At 40.8% G+C, this 25621-nt stretch overlaps 2 protein-coding genes across 20 annotated transcripts in view; both read left to right on the top strand.

The window, feature by feature from the left end:
* The first annotated feature begins 1474 nt into the window (after positions 1–1474).
* Positions 1475–6245, top strand: PRXL2C (peroxiredoxin like 2C). Its single transcript, XM_061456352.1, has 6 exons — positions 1475–1857; positions 2364–2432; positions 3944–3997; positions 4436–4541; positions 4786–4917; positions 5533–6245. The coding sequence occupies exons 1-6, from the start codon at positions 1675–1677 to the stop codon at positions 5658–5660; spliced, it is 672 nt and encodes a 223-aa protein (XP_061312336.1). The 5' UTR covers positions 1475–1674; the 3' UTR covers positions 5661–6245.
* Positions 6246–8681: 2436 nt separating this feature from the next.
* Positions 8682–25621, top strand: part of CDC14B (cell division cycle 14B) — a 47307-nt gene continuing 30367 nt past the window's right edge. For all 19 annotated transcript variants that reach the window (XR_009743921.1, XR_009743918.1, XR_009743916.1 and 16 more), the window contains exons 1-4: positions 8682–8948; positions 16674–16767; positions 17690–17765; positions 19542–19634. Coding sequence is in view for 12 of the 19 variants with exons in the window: in XM_061456346.1 (XP_061312330.1) it covers positions 8792–8948; positions 16674–16767; positions 17690–17765; positions 19542–19634 (420 nt within the window). In the remaining 7 variants the exon portion in view is untranslated. The remainder of the gene's footprint in view (positions 8949–16673; positions 16768–17689; positions 17766–19541; positions 19635–25621) is intronic.

The following is a 25621-nucleotide window of genomic DNA, read 5'->3' as shown; positions in this document are numbered from 1 at the left end:
GATGTAAAGTACCATTATTACAATCATGTTACCCTGGCAAAGCCAGAAGCTGGATCTATATCATAAAACAAACTTTCATTCCTGAAACAACAAGGCTATACTTGTGGCCGAATAGTTACACCTGTGTGTATGTGCTGGTAATCAGTAAAGAGCTATCAGTCAGGGATTACTTTCTCTCACATTGTATTTAAAAAGCAGAGCTGTTAACAGGGCACAAAGCATCTTACATGCCCTGAATGCCTTTTTGGCAAGAGTTTTAAAACAGAGCTGGGAGGTATCCCAACTGGAGGGCCAACTACATTGTATCACCCTGTGTATATATCTTATATAGAGCTAATTTGACTTTTCAGACATTGTGACATTGGAGAGAACTTCTTTCACGAAGTATTGTAAGAGAAATGTGGTAATGCACTCCCTTCTGGGGAAGGTCTGGAGCAGAGCGTCCGGGAGTGATAGCAGCTCTCAGGCTGAACAGCAGTCAAGGTGATGTTGCAAAAACCACACCCACAATACCAGCATGTTTAAGTAGATGTGCAAAGCCAGGATGTGAAGAAAACCTAACATGTCGCTAAGATACTGCGTCTAGGTTTCGGCAGTGAACTTTAAGAATGACTGAAATTTTCTAGAAAGTCCAGAGGAAATTACAAGATCAGTACTCTAGAAATTCTAGGAAACATGATATAGGAGAAGAAAGAATTGTTAAAAAAACCAAACCAAACAAAAAAACCACACACACACACAAACAAACAAACACAAAGCAACAAAAAAGAAGGGGAGGGGGTAAGGATTATTTAGCGTAGGAAACAGACGATCTGGACAACTGAGGCATAGTCTGTGTATAGTGTATTAAGGGGATTAACCTGTTCTGTGTGCTAACTCCTAGTAATACAAAAACAATGGGCTTAATCCAATAGTTTCAGTAACATTAACATTACAGACACTGGGACAGTTTGCCATAAGACATTCTAGAACCAACATTGTCAGAGAGCTTCATAAAGGAGAGTAACTTCTGGACATCCCCACAGTCCCATTCTCTATGATGTTTCTTTGCCCACTAAGGAAAGAAAAGTGCTCTCCTCCTCATAAGCTTTCAGCGAATACAACAATCCAGAAGGCTGGCTCTTCTTAAGATTTGTTCACTTATTGCTGTGTGCACTGGATGCACTCACATGTGACATCCCATGCTCGTCACCTGCCAAGGTCTCTTGGGGTTCTGCTTCCCCGTCAATAGGGAAACTGGGTCTGGTTTTTAATGATGCAGCAGCTCAACAGTTCCTCAGGAACAGAATTTTCTAGCTCGCTCAATCCATGAAACGCTGTGGCACACTGCAAAGAGAGCCCTGACCTTCAGGCTACAGAATGCTGTCAGTGCTGCAGTTTGCGCACCGTTCCTGGGAGGCTCGGTGTGGTTTTGTTTCGTTTTCCAGGAATAAACCGCACCCTGGCCGCCAGCGGGTTTCGGCATCGCTTTCCACCCTCTCGGTACGCGAAGGCCTCAACTTCCCGACTCCTCCTTAAGCGGCAGGCGAGCCCTGCACTCCGAAGCTCCCGCAGCGGGAAGGAGGCGGCGCCCTGCCCCGTAGCCCCGGCACTTCCTCGGCGCCCCACAGCTCCCCCTCTCCCCGCCAGCCCCTTCCTTCTGCCTGCGCTGCCGGGCCGGGCCTGCAGTGGCCCATGGCGGTGCAACCGGCGCCCCCTGTCACGCAGCAGGTGGGCAGCGCGCGGGGCTGCGGGAAGCGGCCGGAGCACGGGGAGCTGCTGGAGGCCGCCCGCTGCCTGGTGCAGGACGGCGACGGGAGGAGCATCCCCTTCAAGGCCCTGTACTGGGAGCAAAAAGCCATCGTGCTGTTCGTGCGGGTGAGGAGGGAGCGCCTGCCCGGGGGGTGGCTGGGCGGCTGGGAGCCCCTGCCTGCCTGAGGTGCTGTGCGGGGAGTTTGCACAGGCTAGGCTGGAGCAGAGAGAACAGAAAATACAAAGCAGATAAAGCAGATCGGCTCTGCTTCCAAGAACTCCCATTATCTGGTAAAATGATACAGTGTTTACCTGAAAGGAAATAATCCTTCGACCGCGTTTAGGGAAACAAGGGTCGTGTTCCCTCATTTCCCAGCTGGCAAGCCATCGTTCACGTTCCTGAAATACACAGAGATAAAAATACTAGCAAGGTCCCAAGCTCAGTGTCCTTGTTCAGGCTTTGATTAAACCAGGAACCTGAGCCAAATTCGGTGACTTCAGAGAACTTTTAGTCCTTCCAGTTCCCAGTTCCTGATCAGTTCCACAGTGATTTGTAGCCGCAGTCAGAATCTGATTTTACATTGCTATGCAGTTGTGTCTGTTTCTCACATGTCCAACTGGTTATGTTGCAGAATTTTTTATGTTACACCTGTAAGGAGTATGTAGAGGACCTAGCAAAAGTCCCCCAGTCGTTTTTACAGGTAAGTACTCTGCTCTTGATATGTACATCAGGTTGCTGTAGTTAAGCAGATTTGTGATGTCCCGCTGCAGGCTTGTGTGAGGCTTAAACCTTTCAGGAATAAAAAAAAAGCTTAAAAGAAAGTTAGCACTTTCATTGTTTGCTACAATACCCATAAGGTGTCTGCCTAGGAGACACAGGAAAGGATTTATTGCACTACATGCTCTCTTGCAGCACCATTATTTCTCCGTGCCCTATTAGCTCAGTGCTGGTTTTCTGTCTTGTATTCTGAGCAGTCGGACAACATCTGACAGGCATTTCTTTTAGTATTAGTATGCCCTGGGCAGCTGTCTTCTCATGACTACTACCTGACTACTGCCCTTTCCATTATGCTGGTACAGCTGACTGATGGTTGTGCTTGGAACAAGATCAGAAAATTGATCTGAATTAAAAATAGCCTCTTTTTCTAGTTAACTTGTAAGCTGCATCAGTTGTGTGACCTGTTCTCCAGGCAGCTGCACAAACAGGGGAGACATAGTGACTGAAAGGACCCATGGCATGGGTAGGGGTTGCTATAGGCAGGTATTTGTTGGGTGGTAGGAGATGTCAGAGAAAGACACTGATCTGCTAAAAATGGAAGGTCAATCTGACTCTTCTAGACTGCTAATTGAAACTCTTGTCATATTTTATTCCAACAGCAGCATAGCTGATGACAGGGACTCAGCTCCCTGGTGACAGCAAGCCTTAGATGGACTAGGAACCTGGGGATGGAAAGAGGCAATTTCCTTGGTAGCTTCCCTTCTCAGGACAGATTTTTTCTAAACTGTTCAATCAGTGTTACTCAGAATGGCATTTTCTTAGCTTGGCTGCTCAAATAAATGTATACAGAGAATCAAAACCATCCATGCTTTTCTTAGTGTGAGTATTATGTTTTCAGGAGGGCTTCTTTTCTTAACAAGCAAAATGTTTCTATATGGGAAAGGCAAGTACTACACCCTAATATTAAAATAGCCTTACATTTTATTAACCATTTTACTGGCATCTGAATGAAGTTCTGGCCTCTATTTTAGACTCAAGCCTAATGCTGGACTTGCAAAAGAAGCTGTATGTGCGGATACAATTTGTATCTATTAATGGGCATCCATATATGTAAATCACAGAAGCGTGTGTATCAGTATTTGCATGCTGCTTCTTTAGATGCAGGTGCAACTGAGTGGAAATTTTGAATTTCCAAAATCATTGCAGGTTGCAATCAATTGAAAAGCTGGCCCTACTAATGCTACAGAAAACTTAAAAGTTCACATATCGGCAACTTAAAAGTTATCTTCAAAAATATATTTTTAATTAATTAATGTAGCTGCTGACTGTGGGTGACAGGCAAAAGTGCAAGCTCCAAACATGTAAGTGATGTTAGTTTCAAGCAATTTTAACTCAGTGATCATTAACTGAGGACGCCAGATTCTGTAATGCTTTGTACCCCTGCAGAAACACCAAGTTCCTGTTTACAGTTTCAATGCCAATGTTTTGTTCTAGGAGGCAAATGTGAGGCTTATAGTTATTGGACAGTCATCTTACCATCATATCAAGGTAAACAGTCATTCAGTATATTTTATCCTCTATTGTGTCTTAATGGTTTGCATTTAAGGAATTTTGCTCTGAGTGAAAAGATTTGCAGCCACAGGAAAAAGAGAAGACAGTGTTCTTTTTCACGAAGCAATTCTAAAGGTAGTACATGAAGAAAGCAAAGAGCAAAAATTTTCTGTTTAAAAAAAGCTGGGGCTTGCAAAGGAAACATTTTCTTGATTTCACTGGAAGTTTTGTTTTAGTAAAAGCTTCATGGATAAAACTTTTTTTTGCCTTTATTATAACATGACAAATTTACAGGTTTCCAGATCAGGGGTGGGGAGGGGAAGGGAGCTGGGAGAATGGCGGGGTGTCAGTATTTTTCCACTGTCTGTAGATCCTAACTAGTTACTATCTTAACCTTAAAAAAATTACTTTTTCTTGTATGCATGTATTTTGCAGCCCTTTTGCAATTTAACTGGGTATACACATGAAATGTATGTAGATCCACAAAGGGAAATTTATAAAACTCTTGGCATGAAAAGAGGTGAAGGTAATAACGTATCAGGTAAGAATAATTTTCTCCCCTTGTTTGGACTTACACAGAACAAGGCCAGAATGCTCTGATAAAATGATATAATCACAATGTAAATAGGAAGGGAGTTGCCCTCCATCTCGCCTCTTGTAGGCTGTATTTTTTCAAAGTGCTGTTGATCAGAAAACTCTGAACTATTTGTAGCAGCTTCAGTTTTTGTTGTCCTCCTTACATACTTCTGAATTTTAGATAAAAAATATTTTGCCTTTTTGTTCAGTGCGGAGCCCTCATGTTAAATCAAATACACTCCTGGGAAGCATTAGGAGTATGTGGAGAGCAATGACTGGCCCGGCTTTTGATTTTCAAGGAGACCCCGCTCAGCAGGGAGGAGCTTTGATTTTAGGCCCAGGTACGCTGCTTTGTTTTGTGTGAAAGTTACAGTATTCTCCTCCAGCTGTTCACTTTAATCCCAGCATCTCAGCTGCTGTCCCTGTGGATCCCAAGGAGATCTGGACTGTGTGATTTGTTGGCTGAAGGAACCTGTGGAAGTGTTACGGTGTAGTCCCACCTCCCACAGAGATGGCACAAAGCTGATCACAGCCCTGCAGGAATTGATAGGAGTGCTGGTGGAACAACTGTCTTGAAGTTTTGAGGGTTTTTTGACATTGTGGTGTTCACCTACATTATGCTTTCACATTTGATTCTAGCCATTTAATGTGTAGAGGAATAATGCCTGAATGAGGTGGGGGGCTGCAACATGACAAAGTCATCACATCGTTAGGAAACATCGTGCTACAGAAGATTTAATTCAGTTAGATGCCTCAATGTTCCTTGCTTCTATAACCTCATTAAGAAAACCCCTAACCTTTGTCATTGTTTACCATACAGTATACTGTGCCATGTACAGAGCTAGCACACATTTGTGTAAGAACTAGTAGGGAATCAGAATGCTTCTTTGAGTCACTTACACCTTTGAATAAATGTTTTATTCAACTATTTACATGTTATTCTCATTCCATTCCAGGCAATGAAGTTCATTTTGTGCACCTTGATAAAAACAGGCTGGATCATGTTCCCATTAACACAATTTTGCAGCTGGCAGGAGTTAAAACAGTAAATTTCACAAACCAACCCCAGATTATTGACATATGACACTGACATATTTATTTATTTGTACACTACAAGAATAATTTCCTGGTGATGTTCCACCAGCATCAGTATTATTGTGTCTTTATGGGTCATCTGTAACCTGATCTAGAAAATCAGAGCACAAAACAAACTACTTGGCAGTGAGGATGGACACAAAAGTGCTATTTCCATTGCATGTAAGATAAAACCAAAAAGATAATTGAGGCTTATTGAAAAAAATAAAATCCCATACCTTATTATTTCCTTAATCTTGCTACTGTATTTTTTAAAATCTTTGTTCAAGATGCACTAAACTAAAAAATCTGGTTTTGCTCAGGAAGAACTTGGGGTTCTCACTTTCAGCAGATCACACTGGCTTTCAACCCCGTACTTCTCACGAGTGTTTTAAAGCTTCCATCACTGAGTGACACTCGTGTATTAAAGTATACCTTGAAAAATCATGGTTTCAAACACTGGCACTTAAGCTTATGCCTACCTTTGCATCTGGCACTGGCATACATTATGAAATACATTTTATAGTTTTAAATAAATAGTTTAAATAAATCATCCATTGTCTGCAATTCATTTGTGTCATACAAAAGGGTGAGTCCGTAAAACCAGGGGAGGTGTGTCTTAAATATATTTCTCATCAGATTGTTGTGTTTCGAGTAGGCCATAGGTAATTACTTCTTTTCCTACAAAGACTTGTAGCAGAGTATTCTCCCTTCTATATATGTACTTTCTCTCAGAGAAAGAGGTCTCTGAAAAAATGTCCCTGGTTATTTCTGTCCTAGACAACTGAGCTAAGGACAGTTGGGCAGTGAGTATTTTGGCTTGCAGTACTGTCAGATTTCATTTTTCTAGAAATGTCTATGTTCAGAATCTAGTTTTCATTGAAGTAGATGTGCCCTCTTTTTTTGGCCAGATGAGCCACATCTTTTCAGTAATTTAACACAGACTGTCCAGAATTTATGGAGGAGCATATCCTCCTCTGCAGTTTCTGATCTTTGGCCTTCACTAAAATGCTACTAATCATATGTATCTTACCTGCAAATTCTCTCCCCTATTAAGCTTTAACAGGAACTAGAACTGCAAAATTGTATTGTATGAGGAGGTTTGTCCCTGCATCATTAAGGTCACTGTCAGGCCCAGAATAAGCTCTGGAGAGCTCTACCATTAAGAGCATGTGCAATTAAATGCAGTGTTCCTTGACAAAAAATAAAAGGCTTGCTTAAGAAACACGATGGTACTGGGCAATGTAATGCCATTAAAGGTACTACACCTTAGGATCTTATTACATATACATTTTGATACAGTGTGTTCAGAAGAAAAATATTGTTAATGTAAAGCTAATGTGCTCAGTTCTCTGCTGTGACTAATCAGCACAGGGCTAAACAGTCTTGTGCAGACTGAACCAGTTTGATGTCAGGGCTGGCTGGATGCTTCTTCAAAACTCGGTGTAACGGACCAGCAGCTGAGGCTCACCACAGAGTAAATTCCACTTTCTGTGAACTGCTGCCTGCACATTCATAAATAAGAAGCTGCCCTCTCACTCCAGCGCTCCCTCCACCTACTGAGCATGTCTGAAAGTCTGGAACGCAGCTGCCTCTGCCGCAGCAGAAAGCAAGCTAGAAAAGTGGTGTTATGTTTGTAAAATGAAGACATGCAGAAAATGTAAATTCTTTTCACAGAGAAAGAATGCTACTCAGTTTATTTGTAGTGTTTCCACCCTGCTTCACTCACCTGATCATCAGTGCCGAGCACAGACTGACTGGTTTGTTCTTCAATCATTTCACTTGCATATTCTCGGAGCTTTTGATTTTAAACAAAATGTTTGGCTACATGTTTTTCTGCTTGTTTTACTTCCAGTAGAATTAATATACAGTGGTAAAAGTTCTATTGCCACTCATACATTAAATACAACTAACTACAGCTAAAACAACTGTGGACTTTTAAAATGGAGTGGAATTAATGGAATTGTAGTTTGACAGCTCTGTAGTCTGAAGTCATCTGCCCGCACTGCTTCAATATTGACAGGAACCATACCACAACCTCTGTGTTACCCCATCAAAATCACTTCTTCAGAAATATTCACAAAGTGCAGACAAACAAAACCAGGGAAGAAGGCACAGAGGAGGATCCTGCAAAAGAGCAATCCTGATTTTGGCCACAGCTCTACAAAGTTCACTGGTGCCCTGTGATAAAATGATTCCCACGTACACAGCAAACAGGAACCATGGCCCCATTCATCCATGGGAGAAATGCGTTTCAAAGCCTCAGCAGAATTTTAGGTCTCTGGTGTCATTTAGAAAAGTTAGCTATGAAGCGCGAAGTGGGAAACAGTGGGAGAATAACACTGACTTCATACTGATGGCAGGATACTTCAGCAGAGGCTTTTGTCATGGCCAATTAGACACGGATGGGAGGGAGCACTTTTCCAAAGTTTTTTTAACTAAAAGCTTGATTTACCCCAACATCTACTTAAAAGTTTTAAGGAATCGTTGCACCTGAGAAGCAAGCTCAAGCCCGGTTGGTTCAACTTGCCAGATAAATCCCTTCCATGATCAGACTAGAACACGGCTGCACGGGGCCCGTTTCAGCTGGCCTTACTCGATGTCATGTCCCCGTGGGACCCTCGTTTGTCATGTGTCGCGACAGGCACCTGGAAGGCCGCGACGCCCCAAGACGCGCAACCGAACACCCCCTGTTCCAAAGGCAGCGGCTGCACCCGGCGCAGAGGCGCTGCCGGCCGGTGCCGGGGCGCGGCCCCCCCTCCTCCGGGTCCCGCCGCCGTCGCCCCTCGTCTCGCCAGCAGCTCCTCACCGCAGCGCGCCCCCCACCCCACCTGTTACAGCAGCCACTATGACATCACCGTCCCCGCCGCTCCGCGCTGGTGACGCCACACCGCGCTGACCCAATCAGAGGCGGGGGAATGGGGGGGCGGGGGGGGAGGTTGGGAAAGAGGCCCGGGAGCTGCCGCTGGCTCGGGGCGGGGTGGGCCGTAGGTGCATGGGGCGGTGTGCGGGGAGGGGCATCAGCCGTCGCCTCCGTCGCGGGGTCCCTCCCCTCCGGCGGCCCGAACCCCGCGGGGAGCGGTGCAGCGGCGATGAGAAGGGCCGCCTCGCACCCACCATAGCGGCGCGGCCGCCTCCGCCATGAAGCGGAAGAGCTGGTCCGAGGCTCGGCGCCGGGCAACCCCGGCCCCGCCGGCTCTGAAGAGAACTCGGGGAGCGGTGTCGCGGGCGGCGGGGGGCGAGGTGGAGCTGCGGCAGCCACCCCCCGCCGCACCGGAGACCTGCCTCAGGATCGCCGGTGAGGGGGGCGTGGCGGGGGGAGAGTTGAGGCGCAAGTCGGGGACGGGGTAGGGGACTCTGGGGCGGGGGGCGAATATAGCCGTCCTGTCCCGTCTCGTCTCGTCTAGACCCTCTCCGTTCCGCCCCTGGCGGTGGCCCCCAGTAGGCAGCGCGGCCGCGGGGTTGGAAAACTTGCCCCAGGCGCTGGTCCGGGGCTGTCCCCACGGGAGCCCCGGCGCCCTCGGCCGGCGCGTCTCTGTGCGATGGGTCAGTTCTTGCGTGTCTGGCGTTCCACGCAGCGAAGTGTTCTTGAAAAATGCATCGGTAGTGCAGCCAGCCTTCTAGAGGAAGGAATGCCGTGTTTTTTTAGTAACTCTAGCTGTACCGAGCAATTGCCTTGTGCGGTGTCCTTTTATGCTTGTGAAAGAGTAAAGGGAAAATACATTTGAACCAGTAAAACATATTTCAGGGTGCTTGGGGGGAAGTAACGTCTTTTTCTCTGAATTGGGAATTTATATCTTTCTTCTAATGTTCGCTCGCTGGCTAACGGGTAAAATAATGGACAAGCATCACGCCTCTTCTTGGCACTTCGAGTTCCAGGGGCTTCTTCAGGCAGGTCTGCTCAGTGTCGTCCATCCTTTTCGTGGCGTGCTGCTTTGAGCAGTGCTTTGTTTTGGCACAGAAACCTGACTCTGTGGAGAAGCTGAAATGATTCTGGATTTACGTTCTGAGTTCCCCAGCTAAAAGACATGCTCGAGTTTAGTTTGCCTAAAAGTAAATAAAAAAAAAAAAATAATTACTTTTCATGTCCTGTGTCGAAATCTGAGAGATATTTAAGAAATAAGCCTCACAATCCACTTCTCAGTGAAGGACGTAGAAGATTGTCTGTGGACAGATAAAGCAAAAATGCAAAGAGCAAACATGGTCTAAAGGCACAAGTCTTACCTGTGCCAAGAAACAGCATTCCTTATATTAATGAGTGTGTCTCCTAGATAACAGAATGTTTAGAAAACCGTCAGATTTTGTTTTGAAAACTGGGTATAGCAATGCTATCAAGAGTGTAAACTCCCAAAGCATACCAGATTCCTCTTTTTAGAAAGCTCTTGGGCTGTCAGGGAGCAGAATCCTAAAATCTCCAGCTTAAAATACAGCATTTTAGGCCTGCGCTACACAGAAAAGCATAGTGGTGTGCTTACATTCAGAACCCTAATGCTGCAGTAACTCCATGTGTGTATTTTTTCTGTAACTGCAACCATTTATATGGGAAATTATGGGGGTACAGTTTAAAGGTTGAAACCTGATTTGGCAGGTGATGACACTCTGATGTCAAAGTAGTTTCACTACCTAGAATACTGTGTAGCCCTGTCCAGCTAGGGTCTCCAGCAAACAGGTCTGTCTAACTATCTTTATGCAGCAGTTGCTTGGATCTGATGATGCACGTCTGGCATCAGCAGGCCCTTAAATTGCTGTATTTTCTCCTCCAAATAAATGTTCACACAGTTAATACAGTACAGCACCTAGGCATTGACATTTTTTTAACTTCAGTGGGATTTCAACATGTGCAGCAGCAAATAGTATAACAGACTTGATTAAATGCAGTACATTGTTACATTTAATAATAATTTTGTCTTGATCTTACTGCACAGAGTGGCTGCTTTTTACAAGCTTCTAATAATGGAAATAGTCTAATTTTTTATTGCACTGTTATGTCACATGTATTTTTTAAATGAATAAGCTCACAGTCTTACTCAGCTGTTTTAGAAGTTACTTCAAGTTTTGAACTGTCAGTTCTGCCTTTTCATAATGCAGTTCTGAGAAATTAATTAATAGTTCTGGACTGGAGATAGATTAAAGCATAAGGTCTTATTCTTGCAAATGGACACACTGGTAAGTATTTCAGCCTCTGCAAAGGCTGAGAGATCTGTGTTAGCTTATCTACTTACAGAAACAGTGCCAAATTCATTAAGAACATTGCAGGCTACCTTCATTTTCCTTCCTAAAAGAGTCAGAAAACAAAGCCAAATAGCTGTAGAGATTTATGGATCTTGTGTGATGTTACGTTCCTAAACAGCAAAATTTTTAATCCATTATTTGCATGGATTTCATCCTCAAAACACCTACAGTAGTTATTGCATTTCTTTATTTCCTAATAAATTATATGAATTGGTCATATGTCAGGATAATTTTTAATCAGAATCATGTCAATATTTTTGCTCAGGAAAATTATTCTTGTAAGAAGTTGCTCATTTTTGTCTGTTAAGCTGTGGTAAGCTTCAACATTTTCCTTTGTCAACTAATGTGTGAGGCTTGCTGGTATGAATTCAATTTGCTGGAACTGAATGCATTTCTTCTGTTCATTAGAAGCATATTCCCATATCCTTCTGATCTCTGAAAGAAGTAATTTATATGATCTAAAGAAACTGTAACAGTTCTCTGTGTGATGATTTAAAGCTGTTGGTTTCTTTTCCTTGACTGCTTTTTTTTGACATTGCTCTGATTTTATAAATAACATTTTAAAGAAAATGCAGAATTATGATGCATAAACCTCATGCAAAAGGTGTGTGTTTCTCTCTTATCTCTTTTCAGTAGTTAATTCTAAAATTAAGCAACTACAATAACTATACATGGAATTAAATTTTAAGCGATAACACCATGGGGCATTTCTTGACGTTTGTTCTCCTGATATGTATATATATAGTTTGCTTACAGTGAGGAACTAGTACCTTAAAAGATGCTGTATGCCTTTTTGTGCATTGTAATTGTTTTACTTAACAGTGCCACTTGGAGTTTTTATAAAATAGCTTTCAGTTTAATACATTCATTGATTGGTGTTTGGTTTTGTGTTTTTTTTTTTCTTTTGTGGTGATGATGTTCCAGGTTTTTTTTCCAAGCCATCGAGTTCTCTCTTGTTTTTCCAGCACTGCTGGCTTGTCATTAGAAACTTCGTGTATTATGTAGAAAACTATTTTCTGAATGCTAAGGACACTTCTACTGAGTATCATCAAGCTTTCCAACATTCTGACTATCAACACTTTCAATTAGTTTTCATGATACAACTCTCAGTACAAACACTGCATTTACTGTTTAATCAATGTGATCTCTCTTACTTGTATTTTTCAAAGTTAAGATTTTAAATACAAGTTTAAAGCTTTCAGCATATAATCCAGCACTGAAAGTGCATGAACATACATAAAGTGGTCCTTTGTATCAGATGGCAGCAGCAGAGTGCAAGGTCTCTACTTCAGTAAAGTGACAAGAGTGTTGCTGATCAGTCATGACATGACCCTGAAAATATTTTTTTTTCACTGTTTTCTGTTAAATAAGAAGTTTGTTTAGCTTTTTAGTGTGCTTTCATTTTCTTTTTCAGAGGCCAGGCTGTTGTTCTAATTGCCAACTCTGTCATCACTTAAATTTGAAATACCATAGTGATGAGTGAAAGTACCTTTTCAAGGATAGAATGTCGAAAAAGAAATTTTGCTTTTCGTCTTGACATTGCAGCAGAATTTGCCTTTTATGTTTTCTCATGTGTCTTTGTGATATTTTGGAGTGTTTTAAATCAAACACAAAATAATACCATGTACCAACTGTGAATTTAGAAGTACACTCCTCTTACGATAGTAAATATCTGTCTGGCTACATTCTTGGTAATTCAAAACAGACTTACATTTTTTTTGTTGTACTCTCAGTCTCCTCTGAATTTCTCATCTAAGGCATCTCTTTAACAATAAAAGTGTAGAATTTATCTTTTTATAAAATCATCTTTGCTGATCACATGCGGACTTGTCCTCCAGCAAGTGCCTTTTGGTTTTTAATTGTCTCTTGGAATCATAGAATTATTTAGGTTGGAAAGGACCTTTAGGATCGTGAAGTCCAGCCATAACTCTTGAATTACTGAAAGGCCTGTGCAGCAGATACCAAAGAGCATCAGGCTTATTCAGAGTAAAGGGAAGGAGATTGTTTTGTCATCTCTGTATTCATATTACATTATGTTGAAGTGGTAGCTCTCAGTTTTTCACAGAACACTGTAGATCTGAAAAGCAAGCAAAATGTTTCTCCTGCTGTATGCACACTGCAGTCGCATAAGTACATGATTATTATAGCTTGTGTAGACATGCTATAATGCAGGCTCATTTTGCTGTACATTGGATGCTTACTCAAATTAATTGCCTACAGTGTCGTCCATGTTTCTGTATTGTAACTGTTTTGTTATATGAGGCTAACAAAATTAAGTGTAATTGAAGTATATCTAACATACTGCAGTCATATCTCGTAATTGCAGTGCAGATGCAGCCTGTAAGGCAGTGAGCCCTACTCTCAGAGTTGATTAGAAATGTCTGCTGTAGTTTGATAGTTTTAGGATGACTATTTATCAGAAATTTGCAGGAATCTGGAAGTGCTCAAGCACACTATGTGTCAGTGAAATACTAAAAAGCTAAAATTAGCAAAGGAAGCATAGAAATAATAAAATTTAAGCCCTGCTCCTGCAGTCCCAATCTTTGTGGAGACCTAGTGAAAACAATTCATCAGTGCTGTGGTGTATTTTATGTATAAATCCTCATCCTGCAATCAGATCCTTAGCGAAGGAATTCTCCTTTCTCAGCATGTGTTACTCCAAAAAAAAAAAAAAAAAAAAAAAAAAATCAACATATTAGTCCTTGGCTAAACAGAACTGGGAATGTGCTTGCAAAAAAACCCAGGTAAAGACAGACATGGTGAGTAATGCAGCATTTGTCTCATATCGAACTGGTAAGCCAGTGGAAGGGTAAATAACACAGGAGAGGACTTCTCTGTGTAGCTCATTTCTAAAATGTTAAAAGGATGGAGCCTGCGGTTTACGTAGTAGAGAGCAATTGTTAGTTGTGCACAGGAACAGACAGCTTGTCAGGATATTGGCATTTGACACACACTTCTCTTATTGTGAGGTAGTTCTGTAAATTCATTAAATTCTAGTTTCTTTCAGGTGCTTCAAGAATAGCAACAACTAACATGATCCAGAGATACCAGTGCAAATTGAATGCCAACAGCAATGTGAAAGCCCATATACGCACTGTTCACTCAAGATAGGAATTCTTATTTTTGTTGGACATTTTGCAAAAGCTGCCGAGGATTTTCAGTAAAAGTGGGAGTGCCAAGGAAGCAAGTGATTCTATTGCTTCAAATCCTGTTTAGGAGCAAAATGTGAAATTATTTTAGGTCTCCAGCCTGGGCACATGTATTTATTTTCATTTTGATCCTGCTTTTGTATTTGAGGATTTTGCATTACTTTTTGTGCAGCACTTTTTTATACTTTAAGAAGTAATGTAAAGTTTACGTGAATAAGCTGGTGTGCAAGGAGGTAGTGTGTCAGTTTGAGTACTGCAGCCATCCAATTGTATCCATTCTGAGATTCTGCCCAGACTTTGATGCCCATGTTATTTGTACACAGGCAGAGCTCAGTGTAACTCTGTATCTAAAGGACAGATGCCATGGAGGGAAGAATTCTGGCAGTGTATTCCCACTGTTAACCCCTAGTAGGATGGTTCAGTGAGCGAACTCAGAGAAGACTTTAGTTGTGAGGAACCTGGTGGCAGCTAGCCATTAAATCAGTTTAGAAGTGGTTTGAAATTATAGCTTGGGGCTGTAGTGTGATGTGTTCAATCTAGCAATGCCAATTTAAACACAATCCCTAGATATGATATCCTCTCAGTTCTCCTTTCTGCTTCCTCCTTTGCCCTCAGTCCTCTTCTCCCCTGCAATGTTAGCTGTGATTCTCAGGGCAGAGAGAAATAAGTTGGGTTTTTTTTGTGTTTTTTTTGTTTGGTTGTTGGTTTGGCTGGTTGGTTGGTTTGGGTTTTTTTAGGGGTTTGGGTTTTTTTTTTTTGGTGTTTTTTTTTTGGGGGGGGGGGGGTTTGTTTGTATATTTTTTTTAATATTATGCTAGGATACCTGTTACAGTTTCCTGTTCACACAAATCCACCTTGACACAGCACAAGGAGTAACACAGTGGTGGGACAGGTGAAGGGGAGGTGTGGGAAACAGGGGCTCCCTCCACCCCCAAAGTATTGGCTTAAACACTTTCCCAGAAGTGCCTTGCTGTGAAGCATTTTCCCCATAGATTAGTTTGCATCCAGTTGTGGTATCAGTGCATTTTCTTCTCCACATATATTTCTCTTTGTGAACCAGTTTAGTAACTTCTTAAAAACGCACAGCGTTACTCTAAATTTTAACCTTTGGCTCTTTTTCAGGAGGTGGTTTGGTAAATGCTGGGAGGTACAGAAGTTCTTAAGCAGGTAAAGCACTTCCCAGCCAGTACTGCAGCTGCTGTGCTTACAGGATGGGACTATTAGAAATCAGATAAGCAAGTTTGGTATCTTCTGCTGAGAGTAAGGAAGGAGGTTCCTGACTTCCTTAGGAATTACTGTACCATCCCACTGGTTGTACCTGGCCTGTAAATGTTTAAGCCAAACCATTCACATCAGGCTTCTGTTCTACTGAAATGTGCATTTAGAAAATGTACACTTTTTGATGGTGTTGCCAGCCTTTACCTCCCCAAGATACTGCCATCCATAGCAGAGCACTAGCCATGTGAGTGTTGAAATGCAGACATGGGGACCCCTGTTGTGGCATACTTTACTGTGTATTTTCAAGATACAAGTAATAATTTGCAAGTACTAGTGATGGCAGATTTTGTTTTGAAGCATGAAGTGATTTTTTTTTTTCTTCCCCTGCTTTCTGGAAAAGGAGGTACAGCTTATCACAAATTACTCTTTGTGTTTATGTTTATATGGAGGTGGCGTGGTTTGATATTTAAGTAATATATATGTGCCAGGCAACTTTTTTACAAAAACTGAAGTCTTCTAGGTTTGAATTCTAATCCAAGTATTTTGTAATGGTGTTTTTGCCGCAGGAGGAAGAAAAGTGTTGTTGTGGTGCTGCAAGGCCTCAATTTTTACTGACCAACTCCTGCAAGCCCAGCAATTTACAGCAGTGGCACAGTCAGTGTTTAAAGTTCATTCCCCTCTCCATAAAAATAATTTATACCTATGTTAATACCTACCCCTGGCATTTTTTTTCCCTCAGCTCAAAGAAAGCCAGGGCAAGCACAAGGTGTCTCCTGCCTGTGTGCAGGCAGGCTTTAAAGGGGTAGCTGGGGTGGGGATGCAGATGGGGATGCAGATGGGGATGTCTAGGTGGTGCTCTCATAGGCATCAGTGGGCTGGTGCTTTGCTCCCTCACATCCCTCCAGCATCTGTCATCTGCAGCTTTAACTGCAGATCACTACCATCAAAATCAGTGTTTTACAGGAAGGTGGGAAATGTGTGTCTTGGCACAAGCACACTCTGCTGTTTAGTTTATCGTAGGTGCTCTGAAGTGCTGAGGGATTTGTAGCTTAGCTGGGGCTGTGTGTGTGTGTTGGTATTTGGAGTGCAACTGGTGGGGTCTTTCATCAAAAGGAGGTGGGTCTCTGCTGTGTGCGTGGGTGCAAGTCAGGCTCCTGCTGTATTAAAAGTTGTCAAACAAGTAGCCTTCCTGGGAACACTTCGGGAAGGAACACTAAAGAGCTGTGGATTACGGGAACACTGCTGAGCAAAAAGCCTCAGTCCTGGTGTACCTTTCTCTTAATAATATCTAGTTCAGTAATACATAAAAGAAGATTTGGTGCATTTTAAACCATTTTAAGCCATTCTCTTGACAGGCAGTACTTCAGACTTTCAGCAGAAAAGTGTGATGTTTGTAAAAGCGTTACATTTTTCTTGCATTTCAGATCGCCTTTATTTTGCAATTCTCTGCCAAAAACCAAAGAGTGGAGCTGCAAATACCCATTATTTCTGCATAGATGATGAATTTGTATATGAGAAGTAAGTACAGACTTCCCCCCCCCCCCCTTTTTTTTACAGAAATAAATGAGAACAACAGCAATGAGGAACCAGTCTAATTGACATTCTGTTTTTAAATGTAGCTGAGAGAAACATACCATTCCCATTACAGAACTAATTACACGAGTTTGGTCCTCTCAGACTTACCTGCCATGATGATTTATATGCTTAGAATGGCTTCTTGGCTTCTCATCAGGATTTCTTCAGAATCCTTTCAAAGCAGAAGCTTTCATTGTACCCATTCTTATTAGAAGACAGAGGAGCATGATACAACAATATGTATTCAGAAGTGTACACTGGACTGCCCAGCTGAAGGGGTTGTCTTTGGTTGCTCAAGTATTAAGTGTAATGTCTAAACTTTCTGGAATAAGAGGAAAAAACTGGCAAAATCAACTCAAGCCTTTATGAGATGACAATGGATATATTATTTCCCCTGTAGTGAACAGTGTATGCCTCTGTATGTGATCTGGAATGCTGCTAATTCTTCAAATATTTTTGACCAAGGGCATGTTTACTGTTTTTGAAAGTGCTAATCAATCTTTATTCTCAGCATTCACTTTTCTTGAGCAATATAATTGCCTTCTTTTAAAGTAAAGTTTTTGGGTTGCTTTTAAGATACAGTTTCTAAACTGGTGTCACAGGGTGATACAGTATGAAGAATTTTTCAAACCTCAAGTATTCCAGTTTGGTTTTGAGTGGTGGTGTGTGGAAAACAAAGCTTTAGTCCCTATTTAGACATGACAAAACTGTTCCCTCCAACAAAACAGTATGCTTGCAAGAAGGTATTCTTGTTTTTACAGTGATGCACATGTCATATGTATTACTCCTTGCTTTCTTCATCTGATGTAAGAAAAAAAAGGGCATTTACAGAGGTCATTGCAATTTTTCCTCTTTTTCCTACCAGCTTCTATGCAGACTTTGGACCACTCAATCTGGCAATGGTCTACAGATACTGCTGCAAGCTAAATAAGAAATTAAAGGTAATACTTGGGTGTTTTTATTTAATGTTCTCAACTTTTCTAAAGAACAGAACCAAATGGGTGAAAAGTTTGTGTTTTGGTTTGGTTTTGTTCAGGTGCATTCCTGGGTTCTTAATCCAGTAAAGTTTTGACTATAAATGCCAAATTTTATTGAGGTGAATTTAGGGAGGATCAGGAATGAAAACCCACTTACTTTTAAGATCCAGAAGATGCACCACTGTGGCAGTAACTAATTTTAAGCTTCTAAAAGATCAGTTGCTAAATGAGTACAGACTTCTTTAAATGAAAAGCTCCCCTCCTGGAATTCATTCTTCTTGGAAATCTGCCAGTGTTAAGTGAGCTTGAGGGTGAAGTGCAACACATTTTTATTTGAGATTGGTTTTGTTTGACTTGGGCTTCTCTTCTGCTGCTGATATCTCTTCGATAAGAAGCAACATTTGATCTTTGATAGCATTTATGGCATTGTGCTGATGAGGAGTGCCTTGCTGCTGTTGCAGATTATCTACTCTGAGGGGTGCTCAGCAATCTTTGGGATTGAGCTCTTGATAGAAAATAATGTTTTTTAAAACAGAGAGTTCCTGTATTAATTAACATGAACGACTTCAAGTTAGTTGACCTCTCACAGACGTTTGAGTGTAAAACCTGTCAGGCAGATAAAAAAGCTTATTAGCATTAATGTGGATCACAGTTTGCCTCTTCAGAAATGCTTAGAACTTGAAACTGCCACTGAACTGTGAAAATTGGGAAGTGTACAAAACATTATAGTTTAACAGACTTTTTTTTTTTCCTTTTTTTTTTTTTCATTCATTCCTTGATGTCTGTCAGTGGTATTAGTTTGCATAATTCAGACTTGCTTTATCCCTGTGGCACTGTGAACAGTTTTGTCGGTGACTAGATTCTCTGATCTTTGAGTACAGGATGCTCTGAAGTAACACATGTCTATATCATAATACCTTTGAGTGTCTTGGGTGTGATACTGGAGGGGCATGTTAGGATTGCTGAGAACATACTACTAGTGCTGATCTGGTGTTTGTCTTGAGTGTGTTGAGTAGCGTCTAAGCAAGTAACACTGCTTAGATGTGACATTTTATGATAGTGTAGCATTTGATCAAAGTATACAAACACATCAAAATTTGTTTCAAAGACCAGTTAGGGGATAGTTTTTTGCTGTCATCACAGATACAAGTGTCTTTTCTATTGGCAGTACCATTCCACCTCCTTCTAAGGTAATTGGAGAAAGCCAAGGTGAAATTTTAAAAAATATGATAAAGTTTAAAAATACTTTTAAAATATTTTAATCTATTTTTCAGGGATTCTGATCCTTAGGAACAACTGCAAGTTGATTTCTCTAAAGTCAGGTTTTCTTTAAGAATAAAACAAGTCTAAATTCTGTCTTCAAGACTGTTGTGACTTTAACATGCCAGTGATGTTTATGAGAATGCCACGTCGTATTTACTTCTCATAAACATCTATCCGTTACATAGGGCTTGAAGTCAGAAATATCAGATACATTTAAGAAGAAAAAGAAAGATTGCTGTAATGTGTACCAAAAATTATTTAGGTGGGATACTTGGAAAAATTCTGGAGCGATCTAGGTAGTGATGCAAACAAAAAAAGTCTTGTAAAGCTTTTGAGAGACTAGTTTATAGTATACTTGGTTCTCTGAATACAGATGGCTGGAAGTAGGTGAACAGGCACTTGCATTCCTTTAATTTTCTAAAAGAAGGCATGAAGAGTAAAACGCAAAATCATAACATTGTTCATTTTTTGATACAGTCATTTTCATTGCTAAGGAAGAGAATAATTCATTATACTGGCTTTGATCAGAAAAAACAAGCAAATGCTGCATTCCTCATAGGCTCCTACGCAGTAAGTATTTGAATTTTTATATTACATTGGCTTGCTAAATGTTTTAATTTTTCCGTACTCAATTTGTAAAAAAGCAAGAAATTGTTTTTAACAATTCTTTTCTCTTGAATAATTGCCGTAAGAATGTATTTTATAGTAAGGTACCACACACTAAGAGAGTTTTTAAAGTCTAGCAGGTATGTTAGTGGAGTTGTACAGTTTTGGTTTTTTCCTCTTTACTGCAGTCTGTGCTCCTAAGAAATAAGAGCACCACTGGAAAAAAAAAATCTCTATGAATATTTTAATTTAGAAAAAAATTGCTGCTTCTTGATGTTCTTGCTCTCCCCCACCCACACGTGGTTTCTTTTGTAAAGCAGAGAAGTATTATCTTGCACTAAGTACAGTGCATTTCCCATTGCATGGACGCTTAAATACATTTTCTTCCCCAGCTGCTTCTTTTCTAATGTAAGGTGATCGCTTCAGTTAATGTAGAAGAAGGAGTCAGATCATGTGGTAGGCTTAGAGCCTGTATGAAGCTTGGGAATATGGTGGCTAGAAATTTACTGAGCCAGGTCTCTGACTGCAGAGGTCAAAATGACTGGTTTTACATCACAACTGCAAATGTTCAGTACACAAAAGTGTGGTCAAGGATTAAAATGCTTCAGAATGAAAGCTGTGGTGTACCATATTCATGTTCTGCTTTGACCTATAACACACCTTGATTGTAACCATCCTTCTTGTTTATGGAGTAATAAAATGAAGTGAACCTATGTGGTTTTTGATGTTGGAGATTTAAGGGGCCAAAGTTCATGTAGCCCTAGGTCATTCCTGTTTATTAGCTGCAAGGCCATACAGTACTTACTGCGATGCTGGCAGTCTCCTTGCTTCCAGGTTTCTCTGTTGTGTATTTTCACACAGTACTTATTACAAATAAAGAACTAGATTTCAAAATGTGTCAGTATTTGAAACGTGGTCACTTAGAACTGTTGCTGTAGACCTTTTCATTCTTAAACCAGGTGGCAACATGAATTACTAAACTTGTTTGGGGTTAAGGCATTATGTTGACAAAACAATTGCAGCTTTTAGGAAAACTGCTTCTACCTCGCGACTTGAATCACAGTGGAGGCCCAGAAAGTGAATGGGAACTAGCTTCAGTTATCAGCCATTATTTGAAAGGAAGTGAGTTTTGGTTTTTGGTAAACTTTTGTTCTGAACATGTATGGTAGTACTGTCTAGTGCAGCATTTGTGTAACATTTTGAACACAATCCACAGAACGGAAAATCAACCAATGCCCATGCAATCTAAACTGAAAATGGTGTGTCTGACTATGTAAAAGTTTACAAAAACCTAACATACATTTTATTTCTGGTCATCCAGTAGCCCTGTCATGTTGCAATAACAACATGCAGTTGAAGGGTAATGCTTGGACAGATTTGAATAAAGCTCTAAAATTAATCTGTGAATTGTGACAGTCCAGAGCATGAAAACTGAAAATGGAGGCTCTTGTATAGAGGAGTAGGCAGTTCATGCTTCAGAGAACCACAGTGAAGGAGGTGAGAGTTGCAAAGTACAGAAGAGTTGCTACTACAGATCCAGCTGAAGTATGACACGAGATCATGACTGACTAGCCAGTGCGTGTGGGAGGGCTAGTTGCCGACAGCTGTCATATGGCAGGAAGAGGCTAGTCAAAACCACTGGTAATTTTCAGAGTTTAGAGACTTGTGCTTAGGCATTGTACAGGCTGTATATTTCAGCAGTGTCCTTTAAAAATACATGGCAAAGTGAAGGCACTATGTGAGTATCAGTCCTTCCTTGAATGGGGGGGTGTGTCTTGCATAATTGCAAGTTCTAGGTGGTGAGATATCTCTAGCTAGATGCTAATTGTCTTTCCAGTGCAGCAGACTTTGGCTTTAGTACTGCTTTTTCTCTAATGTAGGGTACAGTTTCTTTGCAGATTGATGTGGGAGGGATTCCAGTAAAGGAAGATTATGGAAGAAAGACTATGCCCTTGAGGCTTATTTTTTTTCCTTGGGACCCTTTGATGATCTTTCATGAAGGGGCAGGCTTAATTACAGCACTGACTGCTGAAACGTTCAAACATACATGTCACACATTTCTGCTTTCTACAAGAATTGTATTCTTCTCCATGGGACAAGCAGTGGTATAGGATCTGTTCAGAATGCACGATAAATACGTCTACAGGCATCTTTCCTGATTGAAAGGAAATATATTGAGACCTTCTTTATTTAAAACATATGTAGACTTAAGCATCCACCTGCTGCTTCAGAGTGCTTTGCTTTTTGATAAAAAGGATCCATCCAGCTATTGACCAAAACTTTTGGAAGCTTTTCTGTAATTCTAGGCAATCAGCCCATGTCTTGTTGGTAATACTTTTTTGTTGCTTGAGCTATCATAATTTAATTTCTGATGCTTTGTAGTGTATGCAGTAGGTTGCTACTGCGTTTTGTTTTCTGAGGATTGAACATTTTTTTTGTCTGATTTTGTTTTTTTAGCTTCATGATGGGTTCCCATTTCAACAGTTTACCTTAGGCTGAGGAACTGCATGGCAGTGCATCAGATTGGAAGAGTTCAGGTTGGAAGCGCAAGGAAGTAGAAAGGACAAGTAGCCTTTGCAGAGTTAGTCATGAAAATAGTGCTTGTCTGTGTGTATTGTAAGGGCTTTGATAACTTCAGCATAGTTTTGGGTGCAAGGTACTCTGTAGAGGCAGGTGCTTTATATTACTTGGTGGGAATAACACACTGCCAAGTTTCCAAGAATACCACAGACACAGTAAGTCTTCTTAGCCTGTCATATTAAGGGCTCGTTGGACTTGAATTTGTATTCTTAAACAGAATATTATTTAACTTTTATTTAAGGTATTGGAATATATTAGCATAATTTATTATTCAGAGACCTTTGTTTATATGTATGTGTGTGTATATCACATGATACATACACACACATATATAATGATATGCTCATTTTGATTACTAAGGCAATTACAAAAGTCTTCATTAACTATGGTGAAGTGTAAGGGCAGCTGTTAGTGTTCTGGTTTACAAGCAAAGTCTGTTCCCAGTCCTTCTTCACAGTTCTTGTGTTTTAATGTTTCCACCCTCTCCCCTTCATATAACTTGTCTTTCCTCCTCAGTGGAGATAGTTTCTGAACTCTCCAGGCTACACACTTTCTTCCCCCTCCTGCATCTGCTGCTTCCTTCTAGGTGTACTTTGATGCAACAGCACAGCCTAACTTAAGCTACATGGCCTTAAAAATGAAGAACAAAGTTTTCAAATACATTGTTATATATGTAGGTTTAGAATAAAATATGATCTTTTAGAGAAAATCTTAACAATTTATATATTAATCCCTTTATTGTTCATCTTCCACCCATTTTAATTCTGTATTTTTTTCATTTTTACAGATGAAACACTGCATAATGGGAATAATATTCTTCTTTGTAGATTAGCATAAATTTGGCACATTCAGCCCCACAAAGGGTAGCCAGAATTCAAAGTGTGGGATTGAATGTTTACACGTTATTTGTGCACCTTTGTTCTTCACCTTTTAAAGAAAAATTGCTTTTCCTTGGAAGCTGTCTGCACTGTTCAGGCCTTACCACTCTACCAAAGCATCAGTGATCTTCTGAGTTGATCTCTGCAGTGGCTTCTCTTGATTTTCGTCAGGACTTGGCTGTGGGTGAGGAAAGTCTGCTTCTTCCATCATTGCTCCTTCTGTATTAAGAAAGAAAATGTATGCTCTGTGCCCTGTCCACCAATTCCCAAACTCCCCCTTCTCCCCTTGGCTGCATTAACTTAGTGTTTTTTTTCTCAGGCCTGGCTCTAATTATGTACTTGGAGGGTGAGCCTCCGAGGGTACTGCCCCATGAACTGCTGTAATTTGGGTCATCTCCTTCAGGACTCATCTCTGTACTTTGTCTATTTTCTCATCTTCTTTCGTCAGGGTAAGCAGCGTTTTTTCCTTCATCTGTTCTCATCTGTAGTAGTGATTTTTTTGCCTTTTCAATTTGTTAGTGTCCTTCCTAGCTGTGGGCCTAATACTGGGTAGAAGCTGGAGTCTGCAGAAGCAGTTAGCACCCATCTGTGTGATGATGAACTGCTCTGTTCTTACTGTGGCACTTGCAGAATTATCTCTCGCTACGAAAGGAGGAAAACCTGTTTGTTTAGTGGTCCAGTTTGAGTGGTGGTAAAAGGGTAGCTCCAGCAGCACTCACATTATGGGTGGATAAATTATGTGTACCCTCAGTTACATTTTGGTGAAAGGTGCTTGTGCTTGTGAAGCGAATGGCAGAGATGACATGGATAAAGTACTGGCCTTTAATTTAAGCAAACGTTGCCTCGAGTCTTGGCTTTCTCTATGTTCGTGTCCCCTAAAAAGCTACTTTTTCTGAACTGTATTTGGGAAAAATTTTGAATTGGTCTTCACGGTGGCACCTTTTCTTGCTGTTTGGACTAGCTGCTTCTTCACAATGTTCTTACCAGGTCTCCATAGGGGAAGAAGGGTTGCTCTTTGGGAGTCCCTCACTGTAGTACTAGCTTGTTTTCTTAGCTGTTGTGAAGTACTGATATGTCCAGCCTGATCAGTTCCCAGCTAATAGAGATTTCTATCTTCCCCTCAGCTGTTGAAAAAGTAATTGAAGGTTTCTTGCTTTTGTTTATAATGAACAAGAGAGTTGCCCCAGACAGGCAGTTATTCCCTCTCTGCCACTTTGTCCACTTAATGACTGTTTCTGCTAATGAAGGGACTGTTGGCCACATGTGCCAACATGTGTACATTCAGTACACCACAAATCCATACAGGAAGCTTTTTATTCTAATACATTTCTATTCTAATTTTGCTGAATTTAACCTTTTCTTTTAAGGAATATTCCTAGAAAATTTATTAACTGACTAGTATATCCCATGGAGGTTTTAGTGAAATAAGATATTTAATACTTTTAAATTAGAGTAAAATGAGGCATGTGTGTGAGCTTGTGTTTGAATCTGATCACACACAGAAGTTACCTGCATTTGTTCTGAATGGGTGGGTTCTGATTATTTGCAGTTTACAATATTTCAGGCTATTCTGGGTGAGCATCACTTTTGGCATATAGTTACATGAAATTTGCTTGTAAGCAGTTTAAAATTAATGATCAATTTTTTTCTTGTTTCTAAGTCAGTATGGTTGGTAAAATGGGTGATTTAGAAAGCAACCTTAAGCAGATTTTGGAGTTAAGGTAGATAAAGTTTATTACGCTAAGTACATCATAGGCGTGAATTTAAAGTGCTGTTTACAGTCTTGAGTTGGCACAGTTTCTAACAGTACCACATATTTAAATATCCTATTTAATTTTCCTGAAAGAACAACAAGTTATGTCATAGATGGATATCAAACATGTTTTGTCTTGCATGCAGCGTTTCTATTTCACGTGGCAGTCCCATGTATTGAAGATTAAGATGCTTTTTTCAACCAGAACCTCCTTTCCTTGTGTACCAGAAATACTTTTCATCCTATTGTGAATACTGTTTTCATGATTGTAATGCTGATTTAGGAAACCTTTGTTTAAAAATAGGGCTGGTTTGAAAACACTGATAGGAGTAAGATAATAACATGGCTTGCTAAAAAAGCTCTCATTCTCGGGTCGATTTTAAATGCTTCCAAATAAAGACTGGGTTTCCATGACCTGCAATCCCTTCTACTTCATTCAGTGAACATTATAGCGGCTGTTGTCAGGAGCAGTGCTTGAGTGCACCTTTCCCAGCACTCAATGCTTGGATGGTTCTTGACCATTTGTAGAGCTGCCTGCAGTTCCTTAATTAGAAACAGATGTCCTAAATGAAAAGGTTGATTACGCCAATGTTAATGGTTCAACTGCTACTTGCAATCTGGCTGTATATTGAAGCTCAGTAGGATATTTTTTTATATGCATAAAGCAAATTTCTAAATTGTTGGTAGACAAGTGCTTACATAGTGTGATAAAACAGTATGTTATTTTAGTTTGAAAGGCA

This window comes from Pezoporus flaviventris, unplaced genomic scaffold (assembly GCF_033815535.1).
Source record: "Pezoporus flaviventris isolate CSIRO_AGI_PZ_B2104156 unplaced genomic scaffold, CSIRO_AGI_Pfla_v1 ptg000022l, whole genome shotgun sequence".
Classification (NCBI taxonomy): Eukaryota; Metazoa; Chordata; class Aves; order Psittaciformes; family Psittacidae; genus Pezoporus; species Pezoporus flaviventris.
This window is presented reverse-complemented; position numbering and strand designations above follow the sequence as displayed.